We start from the raw sequence: 19903 nt of genomic DNA, 5'->3' as shown, positions 1-19903 counted from the left end.
ATGCAGCCAGAGATAGGGAGAGGAAACCGCTTCAGACTGTTGCCAATTAAAATAACCTAGTCCAGCAGATGACACTATTTCCTCAGTATTCACCAGAGTTGTGACTATTTGTATCTTTCCTTGACAGAAGGGTAAGCCAGAGACAAAATAGACAAAACACAACAGATCAATTGTGCAATATAACAGATTTATTTGCATATCAGATTTCCACTTCTTAAAGATTTCTACTTGTAACAATATTGCACTAGATAACTTTTGGGGTATCACAGTGCCATCTTAGCTGTTATAGTACAGTATCAATGGGCGACATAATATTACGAAAAACTGAAATTTGACGTGTGCAAAAATACATCAGGACTGAGATTTGATTGGAACAAAAATACATTTGTTTTATATCATCAAATGTGTCACAGAAGCAAAAAAAAAAAATGGATCTCTGTGCGCTTTCAACAAAATGTGGACAACATGATACAGGACACATCATTTCCACCTAGACCACAACATCTCTACATTCGAAGACTCAATCATGGACAAGCTTACTGACACTTGTGGCTGCTTCACATGATGTATTGTTGTCTCTACCTTCTGGCCTTTTGTGCTGTTGTCTGTGCCCAACAATGTTTGCACCATGTTTTACGCTGCTACCATGTTGTGCTGCTGCCATGTTGTGTCGCTACCGTGTTGTTGTCATGTTGTGTTGCTACCATGCTGTGTTGTGTTGCTGCCATACTGTGTTGTTGTCTTAGGTCTCTCTTTATGTGTTGTATCTTATGTATCTTTATTATTATTATTATTATGTATATATGTATCTTTATGTGTTGTGGTGTCTCTCTTGTTGTGATGTGTGTTTCGTTCAACTTTTTATTTCTCCCAGCCCACGTCCCTGCCTCTTGGTAGGCCGTCATTATAAATAAGAATTTGTTCTTAACTGAAGTGCCTAGTTAAATAAAAAATCAAATGTTCTACTCATGACTACATAATTCTGGCCATTACACATTGTTCAAAATAGTTTTTTTCAGCTGTGGTTCTACATCAGCATGCAAGTATTAGGCATCAGATACTGGCCAAGGTTCATTCAAGTCTAAACAGCGTAGGCTACCTGACATGACAGTAATGTCAAATCAAAACAAATATTTTGCAAAATACTCAAATGCTATATCAGTGCAAAGAAAGGAATTGGGACATAAACAAGTCTATCTGAACTCACCTAAAATTATTTCATGGTTTGTAAATTGCAACAGAGAAGGGCCACTGTGACACAATCAATATAAGTATTTTCTGAACATGTCTCAAAGTCTCATATTTGCTCATTTTGTGTGGCTGCGCCAGCCCCGTATAGTAGGAAAAACATTTTCAAAACAGAGGAAATCTGACCAGGGCAGATAAAGCCATAGCACCTCAATTCACCTTCATGGAGAGAGGAAGGATGGAGGAAGGTCTTGTGTCCTAGAACATCTGGATCATAGACTCCCTGGCCTTGCCCACTCCAACCCATTTGACTGGAAAGAGAAAACGTTGATTAAGAGCCATTGAAAAGTTTTTATGTATTGATCTCGTTATTTTTAAAACAGCATGTAGGTCCTGAATTTGGAATAGAATAGTTACTGGGTACGCCAACGTGGATCTCCACAAAGCGGATGTAGTTCTGGGCTTTGACTGGCAGATCTTCCCACTTCCTACAGGCTGAGGTGTCACTCTTCCAGCCAGGCAGCTTCTCGTACTCCACTTCCACTTTTTGCAAGACGTCCATGTTAGCTGAGAAGACAGGGAGGAGACATGGGTCATACAGTCCATGGAGAAAGGTTTAGTGGAAAAAATAATCTTATAAGCCAACATAAAGCCAACAACTTCTTTCATCACATACATTTATACAGGAATATATACACTACTAAATTCAGTCAGTCCTACCTGGGAAATAGGGAATCTTTTTGCCATTGAGCTTATAAGACACTCCCACTTTGATTTCATCCATCACATCAAGGATATCAAGTTTGGTTAATGCAAGCCTGTGATTGAAAAACAAGGAAAAAATGTAACATGTATCTCTCCTCTCCAGCCCCCCCTCCACGTAAGATCCAGTAGGTGGCAATGTGGCCCAAATTTTCTATAAAGGTAACAGGACTGCACAACATTCGGGGCAGGGCAAACCCTGCTGCGACACTCACGCAGTGAAGCCGTTGATCATGTTGGCGTAACGCAGGATGACCAGATCCAGCCAACCACAGCGTCTCTTCCGCCCTGTGGTCACGCCCACCTCATGGCCCCGCGTCTGCAGCAGCTCTCCAACCTCCTGTAAGGACAGATGACAGCAGAGAAGCTGGTCTGAGCAATCAGACCTTCAACTACTCTATTCTGTGTAGTCTTAACTACTTTGCGTTTGTATTCTGACATTATGTTCTTCACTCTATAGCCCCTCTTACTTGCATTTAGTGTATCATGTTTGGGGTTTGACTCACATTGAGTTGTTCTGTAGGGAACGCCCCGATGCCCACTCTAGTGGTGTAGGCCTTCACCACCCCATACACATCACCAATGTTCAGAGGGGGGATGCCCAGTCCGGTACATACACCACCCACGGTACAGTTTGATGATGTCACAAATGGGTAGGTTCCTGGGAGACAAGAGCAACATTCTAAAGGGATGCATTTCTGATAGCCTCCTGGATGTGCACCAGACCATTTACTAGCAAACTGTGTGGGGGAATGTCTTCCTTTAAAACGTCCTCTTTCATTATAATGACTATTGTTTATGTGGTTGTGTCAACAGGTGTAAACAAGGACTGTGTCGACCCAAATAGTTGTTGAGCCTATCTTAAGAAACCAAACACAAACCCATTCTAAGGAAACATACCATGCCTATGAACAAACTATTATATTTTAGTAATTTAGCAGACACTCTTATCCAGAGCGACTAACTGTAGTGAGTACCATGACTCTTGGGCTAGCAGTGCTTACTCATATTCATGCGTCTATAACCGTCTCATACAGTCAGCCATAGGGGAGTATAGAATTCCCTTACCAAAGTCAATGTCAAGCAGGGCAGCGTTCGCTCCCTCCACCAGAATCTTCTTAGGGGGTCCATTAATAGCATCGTACATGAAATAGACACCGTCTCGCACCATGGGTCTTATCCGCTCAGCATACTCCTATATGATTAGACAGGATGCAAGATTTGATTTGTTCCTACTGTATGGATAGATGGATCATGAGAGCAGAGCTACTGTAATTCTCATCTGCTTCTCCGATGCTAAATTTAGACCTCACCCCATGACTGAGAGGATTTCATGGTTATTATGGGTTGATGATGATGAGTTATGAGTGTGTCCACTCTGTTACAATTCTGACATACTTTTTCTACTAGCTGAGGGGTATTTACCCCATCGACATGTCAACACAAACAAACACATAAAAAATGCACACTTCATGAAATCCACCTTTAATTTCTTCAGTTGACCATCAACATCTACCTCCAGTGTGGGGAACATGGCCTGGTACTGCTGGGCAAGGTTCTTGAACCTAGAACCAAGCCACCATCAGAAGAACATGAATATACTGTAGCAATATGTCCATAATAAATGTTCCCATTGTCCAGAGAGCCAAATGCCAAACTGGCACTCCCCATAACCCTCAGCCTCTGTGAGTGAAGGTGAGACTTACCTCATAGAAAAGTCTTTGAAATCAGCTAGAAGGTCACAGATACGCAGCCCTGTACGTGATGCTTTGCTTGAGTAGGTCGGTCCGATGCCTTTCTTTGTGGTTCCAATACTGTATGAAGTAAATTATGAATGACAACACTATATTTGAGGAATATAAGCATTTCAACACTACAGGAATTATGATTCTTATAAAACAATTCATCTGGTAACACTTTCCTTAAAGCATGCAGGTAATGCTTAACAACATGTTACAAGCATCGCATGCTTTTATACTGTATCACGATTTCTGACACGTTTTACAATGCATTCTAAATGCATCATAATGCATTACACCTGCAGGCTTTAGTAAAATGTTGTTTGAGTCCTACAGAAAAAAGGTGTAATTCCCAGTTCTTACTTTTTCCCTTCCTGTGCTTGTCTCTGTACCTCCTGGAGCCCGTCAACCTCCTGGTGGAAGTCAAACACTGTCCAAAGGGTACACAGGTTATTTCTCACCACGGATACAAACATATGCCTGTCATCAGCAGAACATGCCATCGGAACATGTGAGCAACATGTAAGAGTATGGGATAAATGTCTCTCCCATGTCCTAAAATGATCTGCAACAACTGTTAACCAGCACCGTAAAAAAGTATTCTTAAAATCATCTCACCACATCTCACAGCTGGTGATCAATGTCAAACTGTTGTCACAACACAAACTATATTAAATATTGCATTGCCATATTGTTACAAAACCTACAGTAACTGTAAAAGTGCATAGCATAAATCAATCAGCAATTGATTGGTGGGCAATCAGCAATAATCCATTATATCCTATCACACCACATCTGTTACTCTCAACAAACAACTGTGTTTGTTTTATCTGTTTTTAGCACTATCTGAACTATATGTCCTTTGCCCTCTCCTCTAAATGCATCTGTTTTCCAATAAGAGTGTTAGTTACCAATGTGGGCCCTGTCTGAGATTATCAGTCTCTTCTCCCAGTCTTTAAGGCCTGTGGGATGGAAACATAAAACAGTTAGGAAAAATCACTCTGTTCTCTCATTTGCTGTTCCTTTCTAAATGGATTATCAACATGCACATTCTAAGACAAACTATAGGCCAATTACGCTACATAATCTTCCCACCTTTCTTTTCATTTTTTTCAGCTTCTTCAAACAAGCCTGGCAGATGAATGACCACACCATTGCCTGCAGAGACAGAAGGGATTATCTGTGTAAGAATACACAGTGGGCTATGGTTGGATGGTAGGCCTACAACTGGCAAACCAAAGAGCCGAGTGACTGGTCAGTGCAAGCTGCTGAAGACAAGGAATAGGGATGTACACACCGATCACGGAAAGAGCTTTGGAGTTGATGATCCCGCTGGGTAGGAGGTGGAAGTCATATTCCTTCCCATCCACCACCACCGTGTGACCTGCGTTGTTACCGCCCTGTGGCCAGAGAACAAGAAGAACAGAGAGGGCACTCAGGAATGTGATAACTGTATGGGTTAGTTTATCCCATCCATCAATTATCCACTGTCTGTAGATACACAAGACTGGTTGGTCACACTATAACATGCCTGCGGGGTGTCTGGGGAAATACAGTAGGTCTTCCCACATCAAACTAACCCACAATCTGCAGTACTAGAGTAGGAGCTATTTTAGCAGCAGCAGTGATCGGGGCAGTATGCCCTTCTAATGTATCCATGATTCCCCAGGCACGTAACTCCTCCTTATCCCCTGGGCCTGGCAGGCACGCTAGAGAAAGAGGGGCATCCCAAATGGACACCCTCTTATCTGTGCAGCCAGGGACAAATAGATCCTTAGCAGTAAACTAGTGACAAGCCCAAACTCTTCCTTAGCACAAAGGATACAGTTCACTATTTTCTTTTGCTTGTTGAATGATGCATAGATGGAGACAGAAATGAGCCCATTTGAAGAAACTTTGAGGACTTTAAATGTTACCTATAAGGACATTTTATCATTGTCCTAAAAGTAATGTGTATGTTGTTACTTCCAGTATCTCCTCTGCAGCTTCATTTCACTCCTGTCCTACTGCAGGAACCTTTCTTACGTCTCCGCCAGTGGGACCACAGATTTATCGAATCAAATCTAATTGTATTTGTCACATGCGCCGAATACAACAGATGTAGACCTTACCGTGAAATGTTTACTTACAAGCCCTTCACCAACAATGCAGTTCAAGAAATAGAGTTAAGAAATAATAATATATATTTTTTAAAGTAACACAATAAAAAAACAATAACAAGGCTATATACAGGGGGTGCCGGTACCAAGTCAATGTGCGGGGGTAAATGTTAGTTGAGGTCATTTGTACATACAGGTAGGGGTAAAGTGACTATGCATAGACAATAAACAGCAAGTAGCAGCAGTATAAAAACAAAGGGGGGGGGGAGGGGTCAATGCAAATAGTCCAATGCAAATAGTCCAGGTGGCCATTTGATTAATTGTTCAGCAGTCTTATGGATTGGGGGTAGAAGCTGTTAAGAAGCCTTTTGGACCTAGACTTGGCGTTCCGGTACCGCTTGCCGTGTGGTAGCGGAGAGAACAGTCTATGACTTGGCACTGCCTATTATATAGGTCCTGGATTGCAGGAGGCTTGGCCCCAGTGATGTACTGGGCCGTTCGCACTACCCTCTGTAGCACCTTACAGTCGGATGAGGAGCAGGTGCCATACCAGGCGGTGATGTAACTGGTCAGGATGCTCTCGATGGTGCATCTGTATAACTTTTTGAGGATCTGGGGACCCATGCCAAATCTTTTCAGTCTCCTGAGGTGGAAAAGGTGTTGTCGTGCCCTCTTCACCACTGTCTTGGTGTGTTTGGACCATGATAGTTTGTTGGTGGACACCAAGGAAGTTTAAACTCTCAACCCACTCCACTACAGCCCCGTCAATGTTAATGGGTTCTGTTCGGCCCTCCTTTTCCTGTAATCCACAATCAGTCCCTTTGTCTTGCTCACATTGAGGGAGAGGTTGTTGTCCTGGCATCACACTGCCAGGTCTCTGACCTCCTCCCCATAGGCTGTCTCATCGTTGTCGGTGATCAGGCCTACCACCGTTGTGTCATCAGCAAACTTAATGATGGTGTTGGAGTCATGCTTGGCCACTCAGTCGTGGGTGAACAGGGAGTACAGGAAGGGACTAAACACGCACCCCTGAGGGGCCCCATTGTTGAAGATCAGTGTGTCAGATGTGTTGTTACCTACCCTTACCACCTGGGGGCGGCCCGTCAGGAAGTCCAGGATCCAGTTGCAGAGGGAGGTGTTTAGTCCCAGGGTCCTTAGCTTAGTGATGAGCTTTGTGGGCACAGGGTGTTGAACGCTGAGCTGTTGTCGATTGAGATTGCGTCATCTGTGGATCTGTTGGGGCGGTATACGAATTGAAGTGGATATAGGGTTTCGGGGATGATGGTATTAATGTGAGTCATGACCAGCCTTTCAAAGCACTTCATGGCGACCAACGTGAGTGCTATGGGGCAGTAATAATTTAGGCAGGTTACCTTTGCTTTCTTTGGCACAGGGACTATGATGGTCTGCTAGAAACATGTTGGTATTACAGACTCCGTCAGTGAGAGGTTGAAAATGTCAGTGAAGACACTTGCCAGTTGGTCCGCATATGCTCTGAATACACGTCCTGGTAATATTTCTGGCCCCTGTAGTGGAAATTTCAGTACTAAGAGAGACACCGGTCACAACTTGTAGACTTGTTTACGTGCTGCTGTGCGGTTTGTTGCTAACCTTACTTTGCTACTTGCCAACTTTATGGTTTTTGCTTTTTAATTACCGTTTATATTTTTAATTTTTCCCCCTAGCTCAACTTTTTTCATTCAACTTTTTCACCCAGGATGCTTTATCTGGACGTGGTTCGTCAGGACCTCCATCAGCCAAAGCTAAGTAGTAACATTAACATTATGCCTTCTAATTGCAGTCGCTGTACTCATAGTATACAGGGGAATGATCGCCTTATGGCGTGGATAGCTGTGCTGCAAGCCCAGCTTAAGATGTAAATGTTAGGCAAGGGTAATTTAAGTGTAGGAAAGGATGAAATAGCGTCTGTGCCACCAGTAAGTACAGATAGTAGTATAAATCCACTCACACAGTCCCTGCAGCAGGACAATTTTCTCATGGCTTCGGAAGAAAATGCTGTAGGAATGCTCAACCGGTGTCGCTCACTCATGATATTAGGATGAAACAGTCAGAGGTCCCAAGCACAACATAGCTTCAGCGTGTAAATAAGCTAGAAAGATGTGTCGGCATCGAGTAATTGTCTCTGGCCCCCTCCCAGTTAGGGGGAGTGATGAGCTCTACAGCAGAGTCTGACAACACAATCGCTGGTTGAAAACTGTTTTCTGCCCCTCCCAAAAGATAGAATTTGAAGATAATTTGCCCTCTTTCTGGGACTCACCCACAAACAGGACCAAGCCTGGCCTGTTGAGGAGTGACGGACTCCAGCTGAAGGGGTGCTCTCATCTTATTTACGAACATAGACAGTGCTCTAACTCCCCTAGATCCACAATGAGATAGGGTGCAGGCCAGGCAGCAGGATGTTAGCCAGCCTGCCAGTTTAGTGGTTCCTGCCACTAGCACAGTCAGTGTAGTCAGCTCAGCCTTCCCCATTGAGACCGTGTCTGTGCCACGATCTAGGTTGGGCAAAACTAAACATGGCGGTGATCGCCTTAGCAATCAGACTGGAATAAAGACCTTCTCCATTCCTGACATTATTGAAAGAGATTGTGACATCTCACATCTCAAACTAGGGCTACTTAATGTTAGATCCCTCACTTCCAAGGCAGTTATAGTCAATGAACTAATCACTGATCATAATCTTGATGTGATTGGCCTGACTGAAACATGGCTTAAGACTGATGAATTTACTGTGTTAAAAGAGGCTCACCTCCTGGTTACACTAGTGACCATATACCACTCGCAGAACATTTATGATAGCAAAAAAAAAAGACTTTTCATCTTTTGAGCTTCTAGTCATAAAATCTACTCAATCACTTTTTATAGCTACTGTTTACAGGCCTCCTGGGCCGTATACAGCGTTCCTTACTGAGTTCCCTGAACTCCTATCGGACCTTGCAGTCATGGCAGATAATATTCACATTTTGGTGACTTTAATATTCACATGGAAAAGTGAACACAGACCCACTCCAAAAGGCTTTCAGTGCCATCACCGACTCACAGTGGGTTTTGTCCAACATGTCTCCGGACCTACTCACTGCCACAGTCATATTCTGGACCTAGTTTTGTCCCGTGGAATAAATGTTGTGGATCTTAATGTTTTTCCTCATAATCCTGGACTATCGGACCAGCATTTTATTATGTTTGCAATCAGAACAAATAATCTGCTCAGACCCCAACCAAGGAGCATCAAAAGCTGTGCTATAAATTTTGGAACAACTCAAAGATTCCTAGATGCCCTTCCAGACTACCTCCACCTACCCAAGAATGTCAGAGTACAAAAATCAGTTAAACCCCTAACTGAGGAAATCAATTTAACCTTGCGCAATACCCTAGATGCAGTCGCACCCCTAAAAACGAAATCATTTATCATAAGAAACTATCTCCCTGGTATACAGAAAATATCCGAGCTCTGAAGCAAGCTTCCAGAAAATTGGAACGGAAATGGCGCTACACCAAACTGGAAGTCTCCAGACTAGCTTGGAAAGACAGTACCGTGCAGTATCGAAGAACCCTCACTGCTGCTCGATCATCCTATTTATCCAACTTAATTGAGGAGAATAAGAACAATCCCCCCCCAAAAAAAATGTATACTGTCGCTAAGCTAACTAAAAAGCAGCATTCCCCAAGAGAGGATGGCTTTCACTTCAACAGTGATAAATTCATGAACTTGTTTGAGGAATGATCATTATCATTCGAAAGCTAATTACAGACTCCTCTTTAAATCTGCATATTCCTCCAAAGCTCAGTTGTCCTGAGTCTGCACAACTCTAGGACCTAGGATCAAGGGAGGGACTCAAGTTTTTACTACTATATCTCTTGACACATTGATGAAAATAATCATGGCCTCTAAACCTTCAAGCTGCATACTGGACCCTATTCCAACTAAACTACTGAAAGAGCTGCATCCTGTGCTTGGCCCTCCTATGTTGACCATAATAAACGGCTCTCTATCCACCGGATGTGTACCAAACTCACTAAAAGTGGCAGTAATAAAGCCTCTTGAAAAAGTCAAACCTTGACCCAGAAAATATAAAAAACGAATTGGTCTATATCGAACCTCCCATTCCTCTAAAAAATTGTTGAAAAAGTTGTTGCGCAGCAACTCACTGTCTTCCTGAAGACAAACAATGTATACAAAACGCTTCAGTCTGGTTTTAGACCCCATCATAGCACTGAGACTGCACTTGTGAATGTGGTAAATGACCATTTAATGGCGTCAGACCGAGGCTCTGCATCTGTCCTAGTGCTCCTAGACTTTAGTGCTGCTTTTGATACCATCGATCACCACATTCGTTTGGAGAGATTGGAAACCCAAATTGGTCTACACGGACAAGTTCTGGCCTGGTTTAGATCTTATCTGTCGGAAAGATATCAGTTTGTCTCTGTGGATGGTTTGTCCTCTGACAAATCAACTGTAAATTTTGGTGTTCCTCAAGGCTCTGTTTTAGGACCACTATTGCTTTCACTATATATTTTACCTCTTGGGGATGTCATTCGGAAGCATAATGTTAACTTTCACTGCTATGCGGATGACACACAGCTGTACATTTCGATGAAACATGGTGAAGCCCCAAATTTCCCTCCCTGGAAGCCTGTGTTTCAGACATAAGGAAGTGGATGGCGGCAAATGTTGTACTTTTAAACTTTGACAAAACAGAGATGCTAGTTCTAGGTCCCAAGAAACAAAGAGATATTCTGTTGAATCTGAAAATTAATCTTGATGGTTGTACAGTCATCTCAAATAAAACTGTGAAGGACCTCGGCGTTACTCTGGACCCTGATCTCTCTTTTGACTAACACATCAAGACTGTTTCAAGGACAGCTTTTTTACATCTACGTAACATTGCAAAAATCAGAAACTTTCTGTCCAAAAATGATGCAGAAAAATGCATCCATACTTTTGTCACTTCTAGGTTAGACTACTGCAATGCTCTACTTTCCGGCTACCTGGATATAGCACTAAATACACTTCAGTTAGGGCTAAACACGGCTGCAAGAATCTTGACTATAACCACAACATTTGATCATATTACTCCAGTGCTAGCCTCTCTACACTGGCTTCCTGTTAAGGGAAGGGCTGATTTCAAGGTGGGCTATACTCGGCCTTGTCTCAGGATGGTAAGTTGGTGGTTGAAGAGATCCCTTTAGTGGTGTGGGGGCTGTGCTTTGGCAAAGTAGGTGGGGTTATATCCTGCCTGTTTGGCCTTGTCCTGGGGTATCATCGGACGGGGCCACAGTGTCTCCCGACCCCTCCTGTCTCAACCTCCAGTATTTATGCTGCAATAGTTTACGGGTCGGGGGGCTCGGGTCAGTCTGTTATATCTGGAGTATTTCTCCTGTCTATCCGGTGTCCTGTGTGAATTTATGTATGCTCTCTCTAATTCTCTCTCTCTCTCTCACTCACTCACTCACTCACTCACTCACTCACTCACTCACTCACTCAGAGGACCTGAGCCCTAAGATCATGCCTCAGGACTAACTGGCCTGATGACTCCTTGCTGTCCCCAGTCCACTTGGTCGTGCTGCTGCTACTGTTTCAACTGTTCTGCCTGCAGCTATGGAACTCTGACCTGTTCACCGGACATGCTACCTGTCCCAGACCTGCTGTTTTCAACTCTCTAGAGACAGCAGAAGCGGTAGAAATACTCTGAATGATACACTATTAAAAGCCAACTGACATTTACTCTTGAGGTGCTGACCTGTTGCACCCTCTACAACCACTGTGATTATTATTATTTGACCCTCATCAAATGAACATTTAGACATCATGGTCATGTTCTGTTAAAATTCCCGGCACAGTCAGAAGAGGACTGGCCACCACTCATAGCCTGGTTCCTCTCTAGGTTCCTTCCTAGGTTCTGGCCTTTCTAGGGAGTTTTTCCTAGCCACCGTGCTCCTACACCTGCATTGCTTGCTGTTTGGGGTTTTAGGCTGGGTTTCTGTAAGGCACCTTGTGACATCAGCTGATGTAAAAAGGGCTTTATAAATACATTTTATTGATGGACAATTATTCAAACAATCATCTTTATTCAACATCGATTAGTTATTGCAATAATGAAACCATCGACCGCACACTCTCAGTTGTGTTGCCGAGAGCTTCACTAAAAATAAAAAACAGACATCTTCTGTAGGACACTAAGAATATTTAGTTCCATCCTTCTCAGGCAGATCAAAAAGCATCATAAGCCACGTTGGGTTCATCCTGTCATTGGTGTTGTTCTAACCCCCAACCCTGGCTTAATTTCCCTAATGCCAGGATGTCTAGGACCCTTTGTTCCAGTCCATCTCTATCCCAGTTACAACCACCCCACATCCTTTCCATGGAAAACATCTCCCCAGTGCACCACTGGTCACAGAAAGGAATGTGGCTGTAAAGTTTTATAGCCCTCTAGTAAAATCAATTTCCTTAATGCACAGACTATCTGCAGGAAGCTCGAGTGGACACCATAAAAACTCAGCCTTACTCTTAGTTAAATATATAATTGTTTACCATTAATATCAAACAAATCAAGTAAGTATGTAATTTTTCCCTGACACCCCGCAGCCTTCTGAATGCAAGCATAAAAAAGCTTTTAGTTAGTCTGGTAGGCTTGCGTCACTGGGCAGCTCTTGGCTGGGTTTACCAATACCAGTCTCAATCCCTTCCTTCCTCAATGCCAAAGAGGAAACTAAACGTGCAAATGCTAACACATTTTATTGCCAATCACATAAATAAACATTAAGACATCTCTGTCATCAGCAGAAGCTTCATATAGATTCACCCTGCCATATTTCTAAGGTTACTTTCTAACAAATCAACCAGTGTTGATTTGTCAGTCAAAAGACCAGAATGTCCTGATCCAAATATTTTTACTGTAGCACTGAAAATGAATACAAGAGTGAACAATATGAAGCAAGAATCAAATAATTAATCTAGAAAAATAGTTACAGTATACAATATCAGTAAGACATGCAAACAAATGTTTGGAGATAAAACACCATTTTGACATGTTCAATAAGGAAGATTTTATTTCAGAAGAATGTAAGATTTGGAACCTTGAGGGTTTAGTTCAGTGACGTATCTTTACTTTGCCCAAATTCCTCTTTGATTACATTATGCACTAAAACAGGCTTATCTTCACAGACGCAGTCCTCAGAATGATAGTCTGAGTGACCTTGGGACCTTAGGACACTGCTGCCCATTGTCACTGCCCAACACTCTCAATTTGGATAATTGAACACCACTCTTAAAAAATGCCATGGTTTTCTTTATTGGATTGAGAATATTTCGGCCTCCATCTTTTGGAGGTCTGTATCGACAGTGCCGACAAGAACATACACAAAATAAATGGTTATATCTAACTTCCTGTATCGTGTTATCACTGGAAAAAGTGCTCACTTGATGTCCCAAGCATCTCAAGAAAATCAAGATAAATTTGGATGAAAATGGAATTTCAGGGGGAAAGACAGTATTTTTCTGTTGCATTAACTCTTTAGTGACCAAATGTAAAAAATGCTAAAGCTTCTTCAATTGATTCTTGATTTTAACATATTTCATATCAAACATGCCATGATTAGTGAATACCATGCTAGTCGACATGACAACCTATGTCTCTGTCACTTAACTATGACATTGATGAAGTTTCCCTTTGGTGACATCAGTGTTATAATTAGGAGAGATGGTGTCTATTCAGTCCACCATGGTGGGTCTAGAGTTGCATAAAGGAATGTAGACCTATTGTAAGCTGTTTCCCAAAGAGGGGATCAGGATCCACTGGGGAGACACTGAAATAAATGGGTGCAAACTGTGAGAGGCTTGAGATCCATTCACTGAAGGACAGGCTAACAGGGGTCTAAAAATGGTTCAAATTCTTCAAATAGTTAGATGGCTAGGCTCAACTCGCACGGTTACTTTTATTGGTTGCAATATATTTTCAGCAGCTTTTCCAATAAATCTGTAATATGTCCCCTTCCGTAAATCACAGTTGGTTAGTCTACCACTACTCTGATGACCTACGCTGTTGCGCGCCTCAATGCGCATTGACATTTATCAGGCCATATGACTGAAGGGAATGCGGCACGCCACTGACATCGCTGAGACGTGAGACCTTTACCACTCGGGCTGTCTGGAACAAAGTATAGCACACTGTGGCACTGGCCTCCCCGAGCCCATACTGTAATCGAGCTTACATAGATACGCTATGCACGTCAACACCGCTCCAAACTTCTGTTGAGCCGGGTTCTTATTACAACATACCGGAATGTGCTTTTATTTATAAACGCAGTGTCTTTCAACCCAACATTCTACGGTGCCGTGCTGAAATAGTGAATGCCTTAAGTATGTTTTCTTTCATGCGCCTGGAAACAAAGTTAACTATTGCGCTATGACCCCTGACTCTGCACAATTAATCAATATATACATTTTGCAGAATGGCACACACTGTACACTGAGTGACATTTCTCACAGAAATAAATATACTAAGGCACTTGCAAGATAACCGGTGCATACAGCAATTTGGGTCAAAATAAAGAGCAAAGGTTTGGAGAGAGAGCGCCTTTGCGCATATTATCTTGCAAGTGCAACTTCTCCAAAATAAGCAAATGCAAATATTACAAAGAACAAATAAGAAAAAAAGAGTGCGTTTTAATCTTATTTCCTCACCTGGCATCTGCAAATGATGTCCGACTCTGTCGCCAACAAGTCGACCACTTTTCCCTTCCCTTCATCGCCCCATTGTGCACCAAGTACAACTGTCAACTTGTTCCCTGTGTCGTTACGGGGTCGCTTAACCCCTGCTCCTGGGTTTGTGTAACACGCTTTGTGAGACATGTTTTGCCTACACTAGTGCACCGAGCGCAGTAGAAACGACAACCCGTAGGCCTACGTGATGGGAAAAATACCCCCTCAAGTCTGAGTCGGGTGTAACCAAATACGGGTTATCCGCCTGTTGATGTAGAGACACGTGCACGGTAGACTACACATGATCTCGTGTCTATTTTTACCTTCAGCCCCATATCACTCAGTTTCGAGAGTTAGGCTACCACCCAAGCGAGAGCCAATGAGAAATCATATAGTGCAGCCGTGTTTGTGTGCATTTTCAATGAATCATTTTTTTTTTATTAATATCAAATCAATACATAAAGAACATGAGGCAACACAAGCATACATAGATTACAAACAATAGACAATCGAGCAAGGGGGTACAATATCACATTACAATTACACAAGGACCTTAAGGGACATGCATATACTTACAATTCTAACAGCTTTTTTGTTAGTAGAGCATTTAACCGTCTTAAAATACAGTTTTAATCATTCTCCAAGTCTCCTTCGGATGAAACTACGTGCGCACTGTGTTGGACCAATGTACCCAAAATGCAATACTTTTAACTGTGAACATACTGTCCCTATTACACATAAATATAGTACAACCTAATTTGGTGTGGTTAAAAGCAAAATGTATAATTGTATTGTATTTTCATAATAGCCTACATTACATTTCTGATTATCCAATCTATTTGCAATGCAGATAATTGTGCTTGTGTGAATGCAAAGAGTGTAAAAAAAGAAACAATAACTGGTACCATGTCTGAAAACAGGTGAGATTTTTATGGTCAATATGTAATACTTAATTGATCATGAACCAATATTCCTACTGACTGTAGGCTAAATAGGCCCTATATTTGTCAAATGAAATGACAGTGGCTGTATCAACAAGTCCACATAACATGTTATACATAGAAATGTTGACTTTCTTAAAATAATGTATCATATTTCAATGAAACTGTGCCCAATACATTGAAGGTCGATGATGAAAGTATGAAGTGCAAAATGGTCCCATCATCATGATGCAGTGGTTGGTTGCCAAGCGGTTTCTGTGATATCATTGCCACGTGACCTTTTATTGATGTAGTAAATAATACAAAGACCCCTCTATATGGGTGTAATAAGGCAGGTCTCCATTTGAAAAACAAACCTAAGTTCCATAGGTAGGCCTACTCCTTTTGAAAACAGTGAGAAAAACATGGCTGACAGATATTTGTAAGTACAGTATAAAAATGTATGTTATGCCATAGAATTATTTTGGCAGATCTAAAACAGAGCACTGGAAGATGGAGTCAAAGTTCATTGCTTCTTTTTGCCTTTGGGCTCATCCTTCTTTTTGTGTCCACCTAGAAAGAAAGAAAAGATCAGTGCTGTCCCATACACAACACAGCTATAGCATTTAATTTGCCCTACAAGAGGAGACAGTTGATAACCTTTGCTCCCTGTGATGATTGTCCAGTCTTCTGTCACCTAAGTTAAAGTTATGCCTCACTTTAAAAAAATGTATTTAAAAAAAAGTTGACATATTTTGGTCAGTAGGTACCCAACATAACAGGTGGTGGTGTGTTCGTTCGACAGCCTGTCTGCATTCCTGATTTCTGTAACAGTTAGCTTACCTGTGAGATATTGACATGAGCTCAGAACCACTTGTTTTTTAAAACATGGTCCTGTTTTATCAATTGCTGTGCTGAACAATTGATTGGACCTTATTTGGAAAGGCACACACCGGTCTATATAAAAACGTCCTACAGTTGGCAGTGCATGTCAGAGCAATAATCAAGCCCTGAGGTCAAAGGAATTGTCCGTAGAGCTCAGAGATAAGATTGTTTCAAGGCACATATCTGGGGAAAGGTACCAAAACCTTTCTGCAGAATCGAAAATGTCTCCAAGAACATAGTGACCTCCATCATGCTTAAATGCAAGAAGTTTGGAACCACCAGGACTCTTCCTAGAGCTGACTGCCTGGCCAAACTGAGCAATTGGGGGAGAAGGGCCTTGGTCAGGGAGGTGATCAAGAACCCGATGGTCATTCTGACAGAGCTCCAGAGTTCCTCTGTGGAGATGGGAAACCCTTTCTGAAGGACAACCACCTTTATGGTAGTGGCAAGACAGAAGCCACTCATCAGTGAAAGGCACGACAGCCCACTTGGAGTTTGCCAAAAGGCATCTAAAGCCTTAGACCATGAGAAACAATATTTTATGGTCTGATGAAACCAAGGTTGAACTCTTTGGCCTGAATGCAAAGTATCACGTCTGGAGGAAACCTGGCACCCTCCCTACGGTGAAGCACGGTGGTGGCAGCATCATGCTGTGAGGATGTTTTTCAGCAGCAAGGACTGGGAGACTAGTCAGGATCGAGGAAAATATGAAAGTTGCAAAGTACAGAAAGATCCTTGATGAAAACCTGCTCAGGGCCTCTGACTTGGGCAAAGGTTAACCCTCTAACAGGACAACGACCCCAAACGCACAGCCAGGACAATGCAAGAGTGGCTTTGGGAAAAGCCTCTGAATGTCCTTGAGTGGCCCAGCCAAAGCCGGACTTGAACCAGATTGAACATCTCTGGAAAGACCTGAAAATACCTGTGCAGCGACGCTCCCCATTCAACTTGACAGAGCTCGAGGGGGATCTGCAGAATTTATTTATTTATTTTTTTAAATGGGAGAAACGCCCCAAATACAGGTGTGCCAAGCTTGTAGCGTCATACCCAAGAACACTCAAAGCTGTAGTCGCTGGCGAAGGTGCTTCAAAGTACTGAGTCAAAGGCCTGAATACTTATGCAAAATTTCAGTTTATTTTGAATACATGTGCAGAAATGTAAGAAAAAAAAAACTGTTTTGCTTTGTCATTATTGGATAGTGTGGGTAGATTGATCAAAGTGTTTATTTCACCTCAATGTTAGAATAAGGCTGTAACATGGAAAAGTCAAGGGGTCTAAATACATTCTGAATGCACTTTATATACATAAAACTTCATTAGCAGGACACTAAAGTTCATTTTCCCACTGAAGACTTTAGTAGGTAAAAGCTGTGAACTGGAAAAACTTGGTAGAGGGAAAGTACACATTATGGTGCTCATGTGAGTTTCCTTTATTTTCAGCTTCAGACCAATGCACACTTCCCTTTTTCTCCATGTTTTTTACACCGGAAGGTGATTATACAACATAATACTGCAAAACAAAGCAATAACAGTAAAGTAAAAGTACACAATGACAAATGGCAAGAAAAATGTAGTTACTAGTCATTATTTAATAGTAAGAGGGAAGTGAAAAAAACTAAAAACTTGAGCCAATATGGAGTAAACTAGAAAAATGTTCCCTGATCTTTTTTAACAAGACAATTGAGAAAGCTCCCGGAAAACACATACAAAAAAATAAAAAATAAATAAACATATATACTACATTACCATGTAAACAATAGTTATTTAAGCAATAATGCCAGAGGTGGTGTGGTATATGGCCAATATACCACAGCTAAGGGCTGTTCTTTTGCAAGACATGGAGTGCCTTTACACAGCCCTTAGCCGTGGTATATTGGCCATAATCACAAACCCCGAGTTGCCTTATTGCTATTTTAAAACTGGTTCCCAATGTAATTAGAGCAGTAAAAATAATTGGTTTTGTCATACCCGTGGTATATGGTCTGATATACCTCGGCTGTCAGCCAATCAGCATTCAGAGCTCAAACCTCCCAGTTTGAAATAAAAAATATATCACAATCAAAATGTACATCAGATACAGTAAATGTTGTACGTACAATTCAGGGATGGCCACAGTTGCTCTTGAAGAGCTACAGGGTTATTGCGGGCTCTCTTGTTCAAGCCTTATCGCATGCATTTGTACCGTAGGGATGGCGTGCATCTGACAGATGAGCTCACCCCCATGTACTCCTCGCAACAAGGGGGAAGAGAGGCCTTCTCATCAAAGTTTGCCTTCACCCCCACCACCACTAGTTTCTTAGCCCCCAAAGAGGAACAAGACTGTAGTGCTCCTGAGCACACTGCACGAAATAGCTGAGATCAGTGATCGTGAGGACAGGAAGCCAGCCATCATCCTGGACTACAACCACAACGAAGGAGGCTTGGACAACCTGGACAAGGTGATTGGAACTTACAGCTGCAGGAGGATGACTGCCTGCTGGCCCCTGGCCCCATAACATCATTGAAATGTCCTCATAAATGCCTTAGTGATAAGCAGAACAAGGTGTTCTTGGAGCAACTGGGAAAGGCACTGGTAAACCTATTAATGCCAAGGGAGCATCTCCCCCACACAGCAGCCACTGCAGCGCTTGTGAAAGCTGTTCTGAATCTTGTCCTGATCCACTTGAGGCTGCAGCTGGGGCAGGCAAAAAAGAGGAGATGCCAATTATGTCTTCCAAAGAATGAGTGTAAAACAAATACAGGTGCTGCACATGTGAGAAATACATCTGAGAAAGTCCATGCACACCGGTCCTACATGTGCTAATTAGAGTTCATGTGTTTGTATCTTATTCTTATACACCTTGTGGGTGGGGGCAATGGTTAAAACATTTTTTGGAAAAGACTAGTATTTGAATTCCTCATTGTACAGAACATATCACTATGTTGCAAAAAAAGTTCAAGAGTGTCAATGTTTCCCTTCCATAAAATGCATTAGAAACTACTTTAAGCTATACAAGTGCCATCTCTTGCTAAAAAAAAAAAATTGTGTTTACACACTTATGCAGTACCTCAAGCAATAATCCTCTACTTTAGTGAAAACAATTATGACAGGTGTGTTGTAATAAAAACGAGTGTTGTCCACGGATTAAAATGCAGTCTTTCTGCATTGTGAAGAACGAAAACCCAGATATTCAAAGTTTTTGATGAACGAGGTTGTTTCATGCAAAATAGATTTGGGGTTTATATTAGCGGTTTGGTGAAGGCGGGTCATTTTTGACCCTTAGGACAAGGGGAGTACACAGAATGTTAAGACTACACAAGGGTTAAGAGACACCTAATAAATGAAAATGACAGAATGGTAAAAATAAAATGAACTCCGGTAGGCTAACCCAGGACCTTCAAAATCACGTTATGCTACGAACTCCATTATAAATACGTCAAGTTCACATAATTTAAAATTGTTTGATGACAGCATGGGTTCGTTCCATTATTTTTTTGTTCATTCACTCACTGAACGAACGTTTATTTCTCTTGATTGGTATTTTATTTGTTGAAATAATCCCAAACAGTTGTGTTGAAAACAGTTTCGTTTTATCACAGTTAATCAAGTTAG

At 42.0% G+C, this 19903-nt stretch overlaps 2 protein-coding genes across 2 annotated transcripts in view; both read right to left on the bottom strand.

The window, feature by feature from the left end:
- Positions 1–168: 168 nt before the first annotated feature.
- Positions 169–14785, bottom strand: LOC135557667 (adenylosuccinate synthetase isozyme 1 B). The gene is made up of 13 exons (XM_064991163.1): positions 14490–14785; positions 4987–5089; positions 4785–4847; positions 4601–4651; positions 4053–4119; positions 3657–3764; positions 3434–3515; positions 3019–3145; positions 2457–2611; positions 2166–2290; positions 1909–2006; positions 1606–1755; positions 169–1499 (listed from the first exon to the last, which is right to left on the bottom strand). Exons 1-13 carry the CDS (start codon positions 14655–14657, stop codon positions 1447–1449), a joined length of 1350 nt encoding a protein of 449 aa, XP_064847235.1. The 5' UTR covers positions 14658–14785; the 3' UTR covers positions 169–1446.
- A 138-nt stretch (positions 14786–14923) lies between these two features.
- Positions 14924–19903, bottom strand: part of LOC135557664 (inverted formin-2-like) — a 29382-nt gene continuing 24402 nt past the window's right edge. Inside the window, exon 21 of the mRNA XM_064991158.1 lies at positions 14924–16000. Within this exon, the coding sequence (XP_064847230.1) occupies positions 15954–16000 (47 nt within the window). The 3' untranslated portion in view covers positions 14924–15953. The remainder of the gene's footprint in view (positions 16001–19903) is intronic.

This window comes from Oncorhynchus masou, chromosome 16, assembly GCF_036934945.1.
Source record: "Oncorhynchus masou masou isolate Uvic2021 chromosome 16, UVic_Omas_1.1, whole genome shotgun sequence".
Lineage (NCBI taxonomy): Eukaryota > Metazoa > Chordata > Actinopteri > Salmoniformes > Salmonidae > Oncorhynchus > Oncorhynchus masou.
This window is presented reverse-complemented; position numbering and strand designations above follow the sequence as displayed.

Bases quoted from the DNA above. Each gene is read 5' to 3' on its own strand.
- LOC135557667 (XM_064991163.1), bottom strand. From the start codon at position 14,657: ATGTCTCACAAAGCGTGTTACACAAACCCAGGAGCAGGGGTTAAGCGA. The intron at 4,120-4,600 runs GTAACTAACACT...CCCTTTGGACAG, and splicing joins CTCAGACAGGGCCCACATTG to TGTTTGACTTCCACCAGGAG. The intron at 3,765-4,052 runs GTAAGAACTGGG...TACTTCATACAG, and splicing joins CAAGCACAGGAAGGGAAAAA to TATTGGAACCACAAAGAAAG.